Genomic DNA, 15,599 nt, shown 5'->3' with positions numbered 1-15,599 from the left:
TTAATTGGAGCTAAGAGTCTCACAGACTTTAGTGCCCAGGCTGGATTTGAACCGTGATCCTCAGATCTTAGCTAGGATTTCAGGTGTGAGCCACTGCGCCCAGTAAGAGTGCTAGTCTTGATCTAAAGAGCTCAGGGACAGTACCCAGGCCCAAAGTTCAAGCCCCACTACCGACAAAAGAGTTCCATGGAAGGCCAGCTGCAGGTAGCTCATACCTGTATTCTTAGTTACTCAGGAGGCTGAGATCTGAGGATCTCCACTCAAAGCCAGCCCAGAAAGGAAAGTCCAAGAGACTCTCATCTCCAAGTAATCATTAAAATAAACTGGAGGTGGAGGTGTGGCTCAAGAGGTAGAGTGCTAGCCTTGAGATGAAGAGCTCAGGCAGAGTTCCCAAAGTGTTCAAACCCAGGACTGGCGTGGGGGGGGGTGGGAAGCTAAAAGTTAAGAGTGGTCTATTACTGAGCTATGCCCTAAACATCAAATATCTTTATAATTTCTATTCTATGTTGATATTAAAATATTTGGATAAAAGCCAGGCATAGTGGCTCACTTATAATCCTAGCTACTCAGGAGGCTGAGATCTGAGGATAGCAGTTCAAAGCCAGCCCAGATACCAAAGAGTCTGTGAGACTCTTATCTCCAATTAATCACCAGAAAATTAGAAGTGGCACTATAGCTCCAAGGGTAGGGTGGTAGCTTTAAGCTGAAGAGCTCAGGGACAACACATAGGCCAAGAGGTAGGGTGAGAGTCTTTAGCTGAAGAGCTTAGGGACAGCACCCAGGCCCACAATTCAAGTTCCACAGCCAAAAACAAAAAACAAAACAATAAAAAAAGGATAAATTAGGAGACTGGGTATATTATATCAAATAGACTATAATTAATATTAAAGTTCATTTTTGTACTTTATAAATATGGTCACTAGTAGGACACCAGTGGCTTATGACTCTAATCCTAACTACTCAGGAAGATGAGATCTGAAGATCATGGCTCCAGCTGGAGCAGGAAAGACCGTAAGATGCTTATTTCCAAGTAATCACCAAAAATAAGCTGGAAGTGGAGGTATGGTCAAGTGGTAAAGCTCTAGCTTTGAGCACAAAAGCCCAGGCAAAGTACCCACAGTTCAAGCCCCATGATAGCAACAACAACCAACCAAACAAAAAGCTACTAAAAATTGAAATAATATTTGGCTCATTTTGTAGCCTGTATTATATTCCTCTTTCTTTTCTTTCTCTCCCTCCCTCCCTCTCACCCTTCCTCTCATCCTTTTCCTTCCTTCTTTCCTTCCTTCTTTCCTTCCTTCCTTCCTTCCTTCCTTCTTTCCTTCCTTTCTTCCTTCCTTCAGTCTTGGGGTTGTCTGGGCATTTTCTCTGAGCTTCTTTGACTCAAAGCTAACAATTTACTGTTTGAGCCACACCACAGAAGTGGTTCTGGCTTTTTCTGAGTAGTTTGTTGGAAAAACGAGTTCAAAAAAAACTTTCCTGCCTTGGCTGGCTTCAAATTAAGATTCTTAGGTGTCAGCCAGCTGAGTACCTAGGATTATAAGGGCAAGCCACTGGCACCTGGCAGTGTATTATATATTTCTTTTTTTTTTTTTTTTTTTTTTTTTTGCCAGTCCTGGGCTTGAGCTCAGGGCCTGAGCACTGTCCTTGGACTTTCTCAAGGCTAGAGATCTACCACTTGAGCCTCAGCACCACTTCCGGCTTTTTTCTATGTATGTGGTACCGTGGAATCGAACCGGGGTCTTCATGCATGCTAGGCAAGCACTTTAACCACTAGGCCAAACTCCCAGCCCTATATTTCTTTCTTAAAAGTCTATTTTCAGGGCCTGGAGTTTGGCCTAGTGGTAGAGTGCTTGCCTAGCATGCACGAAGACCCGGGTTCGATTCCTCAGTACCACATACATAGAAAAAAGCCAGAAATGGTGCTGAGGCTTAAGTGGTAGAGCTCTAACCTTGAGAAAGTCCAAGGACAGTGCTCAGGCCCTGAGCTCAAGCCCACAACTGGCGAAAAAAAAAAAAGTCTATTTTCAGGGGCTTGGAGTTTGGCCTAGTGGTAGAGTGCTTGCCTAGTATGCACCAAGACCTGGATTCAATTCCTCGGTACCACATACATAGAAAAAAAGCCGGAAGTGGGGCTATGGTTCAAGGACAGGGTGGTAGCCTTGAGCTGAAGAGCTCAGGGACAGTGCCCAGGCCCAGAGTTCAAGCCTCATGACTCCCCACCCCCCCCCAAAAAAAGTCTATTTTCAGCAGGGAGAAAAAAAGATTTGAATTTTATGGTCTATGATTGTCACTTGAAGCCATCATACCTGAACTACAAGGGTTTCTTGAACTTCCTCTCAACAAAGATGAAGAAACTGAAACCAATAAGAAAAAGGCACTTATAAACTCATGCCTGTAATCCTAGCTACTCTGGAGGCTGAGACCTGAGGATTGTGGCTCAAAGCCAGCCCAGGCAGAAAAGTCTGCAAGACTCCAAATAACCAGCAAAAAAATCTGGGGCCGGGAACATGGCCTGGTGGAAGAGTGCTTGTCTGGCATGTACCAAAGCCTGGACTGGATCCCTTGCTACCATATACACAGAAAAAGCCAGAAGTGGTGTGATGGCTCAAGTGGTAGAGTGCTAGCCTTGAGAAAGCCCAGGGATAATGCTCAGGCCCTGAGTTCAAGTCCCAGGACTGGCCAAAATAAAAAAAAAGTCTGGACTCATATAGTAGAGTGTCAATGTGAGCAGAAAAGGCCAAGAAAGAAGCATGAGGCCCTAAGTTCTGGCCCTAAAACCAGCACAAACTAAAAGGAAGAAATTGGGCTGTTAGACAATGAACTCAGAACTCAGGCTTCCTGTCATACGATGCTGCCACCTGGTGGTCACCGTTATACAACAGATGCAATGCTCTCATGGACTCCCTCAGACAGAACTCAATCCTCTTCCCTCTGAAGATGCTAGGACGAAGGTCCACTCCCCAGGACTTTACTGGCAGCCTGACTGCTCTGAGCCCCAGCCTACTAAGGATGGGTTTGTGTGATGACTCAGGACACAATCTGTGGCTGTAAACAAGCACAGATTTGACTCTTGGTTGTGTCCCTTTCTAGCAGTGTGCCCTTGCACAAGTCATTTAGCCTCTTTGATCTTCCAAAAGTATGAATAATAACAGTACTAATTGCAAATCAATTAAATGAGATGGCTGTAATTTGAGTCAATAAATATTTATAGGGACTGGGAAAGTGGCTTAGTAGTAGAGTGCTTGCCTAGCATGCATGAAGCCCTGCATTCAATTCCTCAGTACCACATACACAGAAAAAGCCAGAAGTGGCACTGTGGCTCAAAGGGTAGAGTGCTAGTCTTGAGCAAAAGAAGCTCAAAGACAGTGCCCAGGCCTTGAGTTTGAGCCCCAGAACTAGCACAAAAACAAACAATAAAACATTTATAGAAACCAGGAGCATGGCTTAGTGGTACAGTGCTTGCCTAGCAAGCACAAAGATCTGGGTTGACTCCTCTGTACCACATATACAGAAAAAAGTCAGAATTGGTGCTGTGGTGGAGTACTAGCCTTCAGGAATGCCCAGGGACAGTGCTCAGGCCCTGAGTCGAAGCTCCAGGACTAGGGGGGAAAAAACACCCAAACATTTATGGAACACACGTGTTTATAGCACCTGTTTCAGGTCCTGTGGAGGACGGTGATCTAAACAGATAGGTCTAGAAGCCTGAGGCCTATGGCTTTCTAAGTGAGGTCTCTGAACCATCAACGTCAGCAGATTTAGGAATGTGTCCTCCATCTCAGATCTATGAAGCAGAAGCTGTAGGGATGGGGCCCAGCAATCTGAATTGGGTGCATGTTCTTTTCTGGAAAGCACTGAACTCAGGAGTGGACACTCATGTCCATTGGGGCTGGGGTAGGGGAGGGCTTAAAAGTCTATATATGTGGCAGAAAAATGGACAGATTGCTGGAGGAGGAGATGCTAATGATGGGCCCAGGAGACCCGGCTGGTAAGAGATCCAAAAGCAAGCATCCAAAGGAAATATCTCCATGCAGTCACATTTTTTGGGAAAATGTTCCTGATCCTGCATGAGATGGCTTGGTAAGTGCTTCTCTGGATCGCAGATGTGCACGTCATTATTTGTCCAAGTGAATGAAGGCTGCTCAGAAGCCAGAAACACTGGCAGGGCCAATGCTGTATATTTCAGCTAGAATCAGAGGAAGTTGTACAGAAATACAGACAGTTCCAGTCCTCTGTTTTATAATAGCTTTGGGTTTATTTGGCAGTTAAGTAATTCTTCCTTCAGCTGACTCTAATTTGCATCTAACATACCCATTGAGTATTTAATTTCAACGATCATATGTATGCTTGAGAATTTCCTTTGCTTCTTTTCAAATATACTATGTATGTGTATATATATACATACACACGTGTGTATATATGTGTATTGTGTATGTTTATATTTATGGTATATGTATACCATGTATATATATATGTACATATATGTATATATAGTGCTTGCTGGCTCATTTCTATCTTGCTGCATATTTCTTTCAATGTGTTATATATATCTTTTATTGTGATTCTAATTATCTGAAGTTCTTTGGGAGAATCTAAATCTGTCTTATATTTCCACTGTGTCTTGTTCTGGTGCTTATTTGAACCCATATTCAGTTTCATATAATTTGCTGGAAATCAGAGGGCTCAATAGTACATGGCTTTCAACACTGCCAAGCACGGAACCAAATTAATCCAAAAATTTCGGGTTTAACATAAGCATCAAATTTATTTGGCTCCCTCACTCATCTTGGGACTGGGAAACAGTGTGAAAACAGGCTGGACCTAACCTCAGTATCACTGCATTTGTTCTCAGGCTGATGCCTCTGTGTGCTTAGCCTTCGGCCTTCTGTTCTGTGATCCATTTCATCTGGAAGGCTCTTTTCTCTTCAAAGGCCTTGGAAATTTCCTTCACTTCTTTGAGCCCTAGACTGAATGTTTTGTTTTAATGTATTCTATATCAAGAGAGGCCCTTCAAAATAGTGATTTGGCTGAACTACACAAGGCAGAAATCCATTCATCTGGTATTATAATGATTCACCCATCTTTATGGAGTCCCTACTTTGTGCAGAGCCTGGGCTGGTATCTGCAGGGAAACAGACATACAGCAAAGTGTACTTCTTGCCCAGAGGATAAAGGGAAAATGGGCATTACTTTTGTTGTTGGTGGTGGTGGTGGTACTGAAGTTTGAACCCAGTGACTCAATGCTCTTACTTGGCTTTTTTTTTCCCCCCTCAATGCTGGCATTTTGCCAGTTGAGCCACACCTCTTCTTCTGGCCTTCTGGTGATTAGGAGATGACTTTTCCTGCCTCAGATGGCCTTGATCCTCAATCCTCAGATCTCAGCCTCTGAGAGGCTAAAATTGCAGGCAAGAACGATGAGCACCTCATGGAAATGAGCATTAGAATAAGATTACCACTTGGAAACAGAGGTGCTTTGGGATTTTTAGTGGCAAAGCACCTTGAGGGAGAATGAATAATACAATTGTGAGAACAATTCCAACAGACGAGCAGAAGGTGGTGAGGCCTGGTGGAGACATGCTAAACGAGCCAAGCTGAGGGCCCAGGGAGAAGCAAGGGCCAAAGCTGAAGGCACAAGGTAGAAGGGTGTGGCCAGGCCAGATGTCCTGGAGTTGGGAATCCATTGTGAAGAAACAGGGTGGGAGGTGTCTAAACAGAAGGGAAGAGCAATTAGCTTTATTTTCCTTACTTGTGGTATTGGTGATACACTCAGATGGAGCATGAAGCATCTACCTGAGCTACATTCCCAGCCAGGCAGATTTTCAGTTACATAGTAGCAAGGTAGTTTGGTGACAGGAGGGGCCAGAAGCAGTGCAAAGTGGGGCTGTCCACTGTAGGCCCCTCTGCTAAGGCTGGGCTGCTCTTCTATGTTCCTTAAGCTCAGATGAGAAACAGCCCATCATTTTCTTCAGACAGGTTCCAAGTTGAGCTGCATGGCAATTGGGATCTTTGCAAATGAAGCCCCGAAAAGACCTGCTTTCAATGGGATGTTGATTGCATCCCTTGTTACCAGGAAACAGCAGGACACGTTGCAATATCCCATATCACAGGAAATAAAGAATGCTCCAGCCTTTTCCCTCCAGGATTCCAGCCAGCTGTCCTTTCTGCGGCTTGGCAGCAGACCTGAGCAGGCATAGGAAGAAGAGCCACTCCTTCAGAGCCAGGCACTGTGGGGGACACTCATCCTGCGATCCCTTCTGGGAAGCCTGGTCATAAGAGTCTGGCTAAATGGCTGAAAGGGGAAACATCTAGGAGAATGGTACAATCCAGGGGCCACATGTTGCCTTGAACCCAAGGGTGACACTAACAAAAGGCTCCCCTCCTATCCCGTCCTGCCCCCCCCCACACCCTGTAATGATTTGGGGAGAATTTCAGGTTTATCCTTTGTAACCAGTATTCCCCATATACCACTCACCTGGCATCCTGTAGCTCTACCAGCTTACATTTCCTGAGATGCATTCGTGAAGACATGAACGCTGGCATGTGCTCAGTCTTTGCTCTTGATCTTCGTGTGTGTCACAGTCTGAGGATTTTGTAGCAGGGCTTCAAATGCTAGATTTCTGCCTAGATTGGGGTCCTGGAGCTTGGGGAACAATACCACAAGTGAGCTGCTCTTGCCATCCCATCAAGCCAGAAGGCATGTGATACAAATGCTATCAACTCTGGGCTGTTAGTGAGCCTGGTTGTTCCAATGGCAACTTGCTATTTTCCCTTTTCCATATTCTGTTATTTGCAGTGAGTCACCTCCAAAGCCAGCCCACCCCAGTATAAGGAGTACCATTTAGGGGAAAAAAAGTTACCTGTATATCATTTGGAATTCTTTTTAGGTTTGTAACTCCTGTCTCCTCACTTGATAAAATTCAGAGCAGCTGGGTGTTGATGGCTCATGCCTTATACTCAGAAGGCCCACAGATCTGATAGCAGCTTGAAAACAGCCCAAGCAGGAGTCTTTGAGACTCATCACCACCAAAGAACCATTAAGTAGAGCTGTGGCTCAAGTGGTAGAGTGCTAGCCTTGGGAGAGGAAAATAAAAACAAAAAAAACTGACAGCCCTGAGACAAGCATTTTAAAAAGAAATAAATAAATAAAAGGGCTGGAACAGCCGAGAGTTTGACCTAATAATAGAGTGATAGTGTAGCATGCATGAAGACCCAGGATTCCTTGGTGCCACAGACACAGGAGGAGAAAAAAAGGCTGGGAGTCTGGACTAGTGGTAGTGCTTGCCTAGCATACACAAAACCCTGGTTTCAATTCCTGTTACTTTTTCTAAGGAAAAAAGTTGAGAATGTGGTGCTGTGATAGAGGACTACTAGCCTTGAGAAAGCTCAAGGAGAGTGCTCAAGCCCTGAGTTCAAGACCCAGGCCTGGCCAAAAAGAAAAAAAAAAAAAAAGAGCAACAGTATCATTGTATCATTAAAGGGCTGGGAGTTTGGCCTAGTGGTAGAGTGCTTGCCTGGCATGCATGAAGACCTGGGTTTGATTCCTCAGTACCACATACATAGAAAAGCTGGGAGTGGTGCTGTGGCTCAAGTGGCAGAGCACTAGCCTTGAGAAAAAAGCCCAAGGACAGTGTTCAGGCCCTGAGGTCAAGCCCCAGGACTGGCCAAAACCAAAAGTCTCATTTAACAACTTTCATTGAAACTTTGTGTCAAAAAGAAAAGAACAACTTTGTGTCCATGCTGGGTACTGTCCCTGAGCTTTTTTTGTTCAAGTCTAGCATATTACCAACTAACCAGAAGCTATACTTCTGGCTTTTTTGAGGGGAGCTGGGGGGCAGGGAGTCAGTCATGGGGCTTGAACTCTGGGCCTGGGCACTGCCCCTGAGCTCAGCTCAAGGCTATCACCTTACTCCTGGAGCCACTGTGCCACTTCTGGTTTTCTAGTGGTTAACTGGAGATAAAGTCTCTTGGACTTTAGTGCCCAGGCTGGCTTTGAACCAGGATCCTCAGATATCAGCGTCCTGAGTAGCTAGGAATGCAGGTGTAAACAACCATGCCTGATATTTCTGGCATTCTTGGTGGGCAAATGGAGGTCAGCATCTCATTACCTTTCCTGCCGGGGATGGCTTGAAATAACCCTCAGATCACAGCCTGAGGCTGTGTAGCAAGGACTGCGGCTATGAGCCACCAGTGCTTGCCTCATTTCAAGATTTTAGGGCTGGGAGTTTGGCTTAATGGTAGAGTGCTTGCCTAGCATGCATGAAGGGTTTGATTTCTTGGTACTACATACATAGAAAAGCCAGAAGTGGCATGGCTTAAGTGATAGAACCTAGACCGTTCACTCTAGTTGTGGTTTTGTAATCTTGACAACAAACCTTTATCCAGCAGTAGAAAGGAATGAAGTTCTGGCACACACATTCACAATGTGGATGGAGCTTAAACATTTATTGTGCTCAGACTCAAGACCACTAAAACCCACGTAACAGGAACTGAACTGCATGGTGGGTAAAACTCAGTGAGGCTAGCCAGAGCACAGGGGTTCCACCTCTGCCAATTTACTTTGTTTTCTTAGCTAGATTACAGGGGAAAGAGCATCATCTTCATCAGGCTTAGGATTCAGAGATGAGTAAAGCAGGGTCTGGCTCATACCCAGGGCTGTTTCAATCAAGCACACCTGGGACCTCCGGCCCTACCACTTGCTTCTTCCCTCTGCTTTGATTACACTGCTTACATCCCAATACAAGGTTTGACAACAAACCCCTTGGCACATTCCATGATTTAAACTACCTCATCTTACTGCTCTCAGCCACCTTTCCAGCCCTGGCCACACAATAGCCTTTCTGTTACCTAGCCTAACCAATCCTATTCGTCAGCCACCCTCTACCCCGGGCCTGCAGAGACCACTAGAGAAACATGCAGAATCGTTTTGTGTCATTCTGTCCTTGGAGCTGGATGCAAGCTTCCGGAAAGAACTTTTTGACTGCTGATGAAAATAGGACTTGGTGTGTATTTGTGGGGCAAATCTTTATGTACTTTATGTACCGGTGTGGAACCTCCAAGATGTGCCAAGTAAAGCAAAGCAAGGCACAGCTGAGCAAGCTCCCCAAGCCGCACAGACGGTGTGCGGGGAGCTACACACCCACACATGTTTATATATGGCTCTGGTCTGGAAGGCTTCTCTTCTGCTTAGGCTACACTTGGTTCAACAGTTCCCACTCTGCTCTGGCTCTTTAAGAATCCATCCATTTTTAGAACACCTCCACTTGCAAAACAAGGTCTTAAGACTTGATTTGCTTAAAATGACAACTTAGAAACTGTGGAAAAGACCCAGCTCCCAGCTCCCAGCATTCTCCCTTCTCCCCACCAGGCTGTAGAACTCAGGCTCACCTGTCCCACCAGGGCCTGAAACAACCCTATTGGGATTTTGAGTACCTGTATCTTCTCAAACAATCTGCTCTGACCTGTCACTGCCCCAGGACCTCAAATCAGCTCAGGCCCTGATCACAACTAGAAAGAAACAAATGTCCTGGCCTCCACCTAATAAGAAAACACTAGTGAGCTGGGTGTGGTGGCTCACGCCTGTAATCCTAGCTACTCAGGAGTCTGAGACCCGAGGATCAAGGTTCAAGGCCAGCCCCAGCACAAAAGGACCTGAGGCTCTTATCTCCAATTAACCACTAGAAAACGGGAAGTGGAGATTGGCTCAGATGAAGAGCTCAGGGACAGGGGCCAGCCTGAGTTCAAGCCCCATGACCCACAAAAACAAAAAACACTAATGCCGAAGTAGCTCACAGGAAGGTAATTTATTAACAGAAAATAATCTGAGGAGTCCAGTTCACAGACGGCGACCGCGGCGACCTCCCTTCCTGCGGGTGCTGTCCGAGGGGATGGGGGTGACATCCTCTGTGGGGGAAGGAAGAAGGAAATGTCGTCAACCATAGCTGGACAGGAAGCCCAGCACTCCTCAGGCCACAGGCTAACCAGCCAGCAGCAGACGCTGACGTTCCCAACACGTGACTGAGGGCTGCCCCAAGACCTCCAATTTTGCCCTAGTGGCTCAACTAAGTACCAGAAAGGGAAATGTGCCACAAGAGGGCCCGTGGGATGGCAGGAGAGGAAGGGCACACATCCAAATTCTTGACACCACCCAACTGGCTCCCTACCGGAAACGCCTTTCCATTGGGCAACCATGGATGCCTCCTTAATAGGTAGGAGGCCGAAATAGCTTTTAGTCCTGGCCAGATGGATGGAACTTTATAGACTAGCATCAGGATACTACACAGGACCAACAGAGCGAACACCTCTTTTCTAGGAGCTCTGAAGGGTCTGGAGACCCTGTGACACGAGGAATTACTGCCCCTTCCTCCTGCATGCTTGGTTGTCACTTGTGGCATATCTCACAGATACCCTGGAGGCAGAGACCTAGGCAGCTGCACCAGATTCAGAAATAGCACTGATGTTCAAGGCAGAGGGGAAGGCTAGTCACATCACAGATACAGAGATATTCAGAGCTTAGGTCTCACTGTGCTTTTTGCAGCTCCCTTCAACAACAGAAAATAGACCAGGCTTGTATCCTGGTGAGCACATCACAAGGCTCTGAGGGTCAAATCATAAAAACAATGAGCGTTATCCAACAGGAGCACTTACCAATCCTCCCGATCTTCATCCCTGAGCGAGCAAGGGCCCTGAGGGCTGACTGGGCTCCAGGTCCAGGGGTCTTGGTCCTAGACAAGAATTGTTAATAGTTAAGTCAATGGGAATTCTAAGATCTCACACCAGCTAGTTCAGTGATATGAAAGTTAAGGCTACCACCCTACCCCTTGAGCCACACAAAGCCCCACTTCATAGCTATGAAAACTTTGGAAAAGGGCATACTTATATAACTAAGGATTAGCGGGCTGCTATGGCTATCTCTTTTATGTGTACTGCCTCTGGAGCTCAAGTTCAAGGAGTGGATGCTGTTCCTGAGATTTTCTTTTTCCCCTCAAGGCTAGATTTCTCTAAGTAATCACTAAAAAGCTGAAGAGGAACTGTGGCTCAAGAGCTAAAATGCTAACCTTAGGGGAAAAAAAGCCCAGAGATAATGCCCAGGCCCGGCTCAAAAATAAATAAATTAGTGCTGGGTGCAGTGGCTCACACATGTAATCTTAGCTACTTGGGATCGAGGTTCAAAGCCAGCCCAGACACTAAACATAAGACTCTTATCTCCAATAAAGCACCAAATGGGAAGTGGCGCCGTGGCCTAAGGGTAGAGTGGTAGCCTTGAGCTGAAGAGCTCAGGGACAGCACCTGGGCCCAGAGTTTAAGCCCCATGACCCACCAAAAAAAATAAATAAGTAAAAATTCGTATTAGTGACTCATGCATTTTCAAGTCCAGCTAAGGCTCAGATCCGTGCCTTGTTTCACCAGACCCAGCAAGGTTCTACCTCTGCCAAAATGACCACTCACTCACTCACACTACTCTTTCCTTCAAATCTGCCCCAAGATCATTGTCTCTAGCTTTCCCATCCTCTAATAGAAAGGGATTCCTAGATCATCTGTGCTTTGCTTCATTGTCAACTCCATGCTCTTGCTTCTTAGCAGTTGTAAATGGGAACCACAAGCCCTCTGAAAGTCTAACTTTTATGTGTTTGGGCACACCACTCCTGGGGTTTAAACTCCCTTGAACTCCTTTTGCTCAAGGCTAGCACTCCACTACTTAAGCCACAGCTCCACATCTGGCTTTTTGGTAGTTTACTGAAGAGTCTAATGGACTTTGCTGCCTGGGCTGGTTTTAAACCGCAATCCTCAGATCCCAGATTCCTGAGTAGCTAGGATTAACAGGCATTAGCCAAGCTAGTCTGACTTTCAATCTAGCACAGAGGCAACAGGCAGTGGGTGCTCATATATCCCTAAAGTATCTCACTCTAGGTCATAACAGAAGGCCTAGTCTCAAACACAGGTGTTCTGGCTTCCATACCCAGTGGCCATATACCACCCAATTTCAGCCTTCTGTACCTGTTTCCACCTGTGGCCCGAAGTTTGATATGTAGGGCAGTGATGCCCAACTCCTTGCACCGCTGGGCCACATCCTGAGCAGCCAACATGGCAGCATATGGAGAGGATTCATCTCGATCAGCCTTCACCTTCATCCCGCCAGTCACCCGGCAGATGGTTTCTCTGAGGACAAAAGCAGTCATTATTATCTGACAAGGATTCAGAGTGCTCAGCATGTCCTAGCGAATAAAGAATGCCAAGGGCCAAGTGCAGCAGATGGTGATCGACCTGAGCTTACATTTCAATCCTGCGCAAAAACACAGCGGCTCTGTCCTCACAGGGCTTACAGCTTAGTGGAGTCACCTGGTGACATTTGTATTATTGTCTTCATTTTACACATCAGGAAAACAAAACTTGAAAGTCACAAGTTTATCCATGGCAATGAGAGCCTGTAGGCAGTGCTAAGGTACAATCCACTGCTGTCCCCCCACTATGGGGTACTTAAATCAAGACAGTCAAGGTTACAAGGACACAATATGCTTTACAACTTTTGGAAAGGTTGCTCACTCTAGGAGGCCAAAATGAGCAAGCATGTATTTCTTTTTTCTTTCTTTTTTTGGTGGGTCATGGGGCTTGGACTCGGCCTAGGAATTGTCCCCAAGCTCTTCAGATCAAGGCTACCATCCTACCACTTTGAGCCAAGCCCCACTTCCTGTTTTCTGGGGGTTAACTGGAGATAAGATTCTTAGGTCCTTTTGTGCTTGGGCTGGCTTTGAACCTTGATCCTTAGATCTCAGACTCCTGAGTAGCTAGGATTACAAACGTGAGCCACAGTACATGGCTAGCAAACATGCATTTTTTTTTTTTTTTACAATTTTCCCAGTCTCTGGATTATTTCTTCTTTCTGCCTTTTAACAGCTGAAGCTTTTTTTTTTTTCCTTTTCTTTTTTTTTTGTGGGTCATGGGGCTTGAACTTATCTGGGCACTGTCCCTGAGCTCTTCAGCTCAAGGATACCACACTACCCTTGGCCAAACCCCACTTCCATTTTCTAGGGGTTAACTGGAGATAAGAGTCTCATGTCCTTTTGTGTCCGGGCTGGCTTTGAACCTTGATCATCAAATCTCAGCCTTTTGAGTAGCTAAGATTACAGGCCTGAGCCACCACGCCCAGCTTGACAGTGGAGTTTTAAGCCTTTCCACTCAGGTACTCACTTGCCAGAAAGATCAGTGACATGGACAAAGGTGTCATTGAAGGATGCAAAGATGTGGCAGACACCAAACACATTCTCTCCTTCTGCCACCTGTGGTCCAAGGCTGATGACCTGTTCTTCCTTCTTTTCCTTCCCCTTGCGAGGTGCCATTTCTAGGAAGAACTTCAGTGTTAACAAAGGTTTACAGAACCCTCTTTCCTTAGCTACTTAAGTAAACCTTAGGTTTTTGTTCCTTTGTGTCCTTATCTCCAACCTCATTTCCTCCTGACAAGTCATGTCCCATAAGGAACTTTTCTCCAGAAACTTCCAAAAACATAAGCTAAGGGCAGCTTTAGGACAAGTCTAAGCTTCTAGCAATAAACCACAAACATTAACTTCCCACTGGTGAAACAACATCACATTGGCTTTTCATCTTTGGATGGCCGTTAAAAACCGGGCAAATAAACTTCTGTTTCTTAGTTTTCAATATACAAGCTGAGAATAAAGTCAGAGATTCTCAGTCTACCCACCATACTTCAATGCTAGGAGCATTTCCCAGAGTTTCCTGATTCTCAGACACCAGAAGCCAGAAAAACTATATCCCCAAAGGCAAAAAGAACAATCAATATAAGGCCAATATGTGTGTGTGCCAATGGTATTTTATTTTTTTTGCCAGACCTGAGCACTGTCCTTAGAACACTAGCCTGGAGGAAAAGCCTATTACTTGAGCCACAGTTCCTTTTCTATGAATTCAGTACTGAGGAACAGAACCCAGGTCTTCATGCATGCTAGGCACTCTTCCACTAAGGCCAAATTCCCAGCCTGACAATGGTATTCTTAAGACCTCTTACCTGAGAAAAGCCCATGCTCTGCATTCTCCAGCTCTTAAAAGCTTACAATTCAACCCTATCTAGACTGTGCCCCACCAGTAACCTCCCAAAGCCCATCTAAATGTCCCTTCCCCAATTTATCTCCTAACTCCTTTCCACTACTGTTTTAGCAAGGTATCTAACCCAGTAAACTGTCTACTGGTACAGATCCATCCCAGAAGTCCAAAGGGTTTGTAAGACCAAATAACCCCAACCTAAGTTGGCCTTACCAACCCAATCACAGGATTGGAAACACGAATGCAAAGGCTAAGAAAACCTCAGAGCCTTCTAATGCTTGAATATGTTTAGGGGGCACTTTCACAAGGGTTCCCATGAAATCAGACTACAGCTTGTAAACGAGACCAGGGGAACCACATGCTCTGCCGTGTCAGGATGAACCAAATCCACCCTCGGCATGAACGTCTGCCTCTAGGAGTTCCTAGGTATCTCTTGGCGCCTGCTTTACAAGGCGCACACACGTCTAGATCACTGATTCAACAGCGGAGGCCTTGGGCAATCAATGTCATCTGTTCCTTAAGACTAATGAGCACAATCCAGTGGGTTAAGAATTACAAGGTGCCACAGAAGAGACATCCAAAGTTCCGTCTGGAAAAGCCTCGGGAGGCCCCACTAATCTAAAGCTCCTACCCTTTACATCTGGCCTTCAGAGCATAGCGCACACGGTATGACCGACTAGCAACAAGATGAATCCTGATCTAAAAACATCCGAGAGGGCCGGAGTTGTTTCTGCAGTCGCTCTTGGAATGTTCCCTGCAACACCACGGGACTGTTGCTATTCCTCTTCCTACTTTCCAGACGGGGAAACAAAGTTGCAGTCAGGAGCCGGCCCACCATCACTCAGAAACTGGGGTGGAGGGGCAGGCAGGAGCACCCCCCCCCGAACACGCAGCGGGGGCCGAGGGGCAGACCCACGCTCACTCCTACTCCACCGGCTTCTCTACCAAACCGAGGGCGCCTTCCGAGACCCGGCGCCAACTTGACTCCGGGCAGGCCGGGATGCCCGTCGCCTGGCCGCACGTCCCTCGCCTAGAACCTCGCTTGGCTTCGGCGGAAAGACCCCAGGCTCGCGCCTCAGACCCCGAAAGCCCCCCTGGCCACAGGATGCCACCCGATGCCACCCGATTGTCCACGCCCGGGCCTCTTACCTGCGCGCTGTCGCTACCAGACTCCGCCACCGGAAAGAGAGGGCGGGAGGAGGCGGGGCGACGGGTCACTTCCGTGTCCCGGAAGTGCCTCTGAGGTCAGCGGGCGCGGCCGACTCCGGAAGACGCCTCCTCAATGGTATCCAAAAAGATTAAGACTCGCCCCCGGGGAACGTGGCCTGCAAGAAGGAAAGCAGAAGAGGTAGGGATCGGGATACACTGCCTGCAGGACTGCTGGTGCTACTGCAGGAAGCGAATAAACCGCAGGCGAGGCGCGGTTCCAAGACAGTGGTGGCCGCGGGTAGAGGAACTTCCGCCGTCCTGCCTCCGGGCCTGCGCCTGGAAATCACAGCGCACCTCGTGGCGCGGAGGGGAATCACAACCTTTTCCTACCTTGTAGTCCG

At 46.8% G+C, this 15,599-nt stretch overlaps 1 protein-coding gene across 1 annotated transcript; it reads right to left on the bottom strand.

Annotated features, from left to right (window-relative positions):
- Nucleotides 1-9,781: 9,781 nt before the first annotated feature.
- On the bottom strand, nt 9,782-15,298 carry Rps14 (ribosomal protein S14). The gene is made up of 5 exons (XM_090331226.1): nt 15,199-15,298; nt 13,186-13,336; nt 11,995-12,156; nt 10,645-10,721; nt 9,782-9,900 (listed from the first exon to the last, which is right to left on the bottom strand). Exons 2-5 carry the CDS (start codon nt 13,332-13,334, stop codon nt 9,833-9,835), a joined length of 456 nt encoding a protein of 151 aa, XP_090187352.1. The 5' UTR covers nt 13,335-13,336; nt 15,199-15,298; the 3' UTR covers nt 9,782-9,832.
- Between the last annotated feature and the right edge of the window lie 301 nt (nt 15,299-15,599).

This window comes from Megascapheus bottae, chromosome 4 (assembly GCF_031878675.1).
Source record: "Megascapheus bottae isolate mThoBot1 chromosome 4, mThoBot2.hap1, whole genome shotgun sequence".
In the NCBI taxonomy this organism is placed as follows: Eukaryota; Metazoa; Chordata; class Mammalia; order Rodentia; family Geomyidae; genus Megascapheus; species Megascapheus bottae.
This window is presented reverse-complemented; position numbering and strand designations above follow the sequence as displayed.

What these genes read in the sequence shown, in the direction of transcription:
- Rps14 (XM_090331226.1), bottom strand. Translation starts at nt 13,334, where the DNA reads ATGGCACCTCGCAAGGGGAAGGAAAAGAAGGAAGAACAGGTCATCAGC. An exon ending in CGGGCCACAGGTGGAAACAG is followed by an intron (nt 10,722 to 11,994) that starts GTACAGAAGGCT and finishes ATTCTTGTCTAG; the next exon opens with GACCAAGACCCCTGGACCTG. An exon ending in GATGAAGATCGGGAGGATTG is followed by an intron (nt 9,901 to 10,644) that starts GTAAGTGCTCCT and finishes CTTCCCCCACAG; the next exon opens with AGGATGTCACCCCCATCCCC.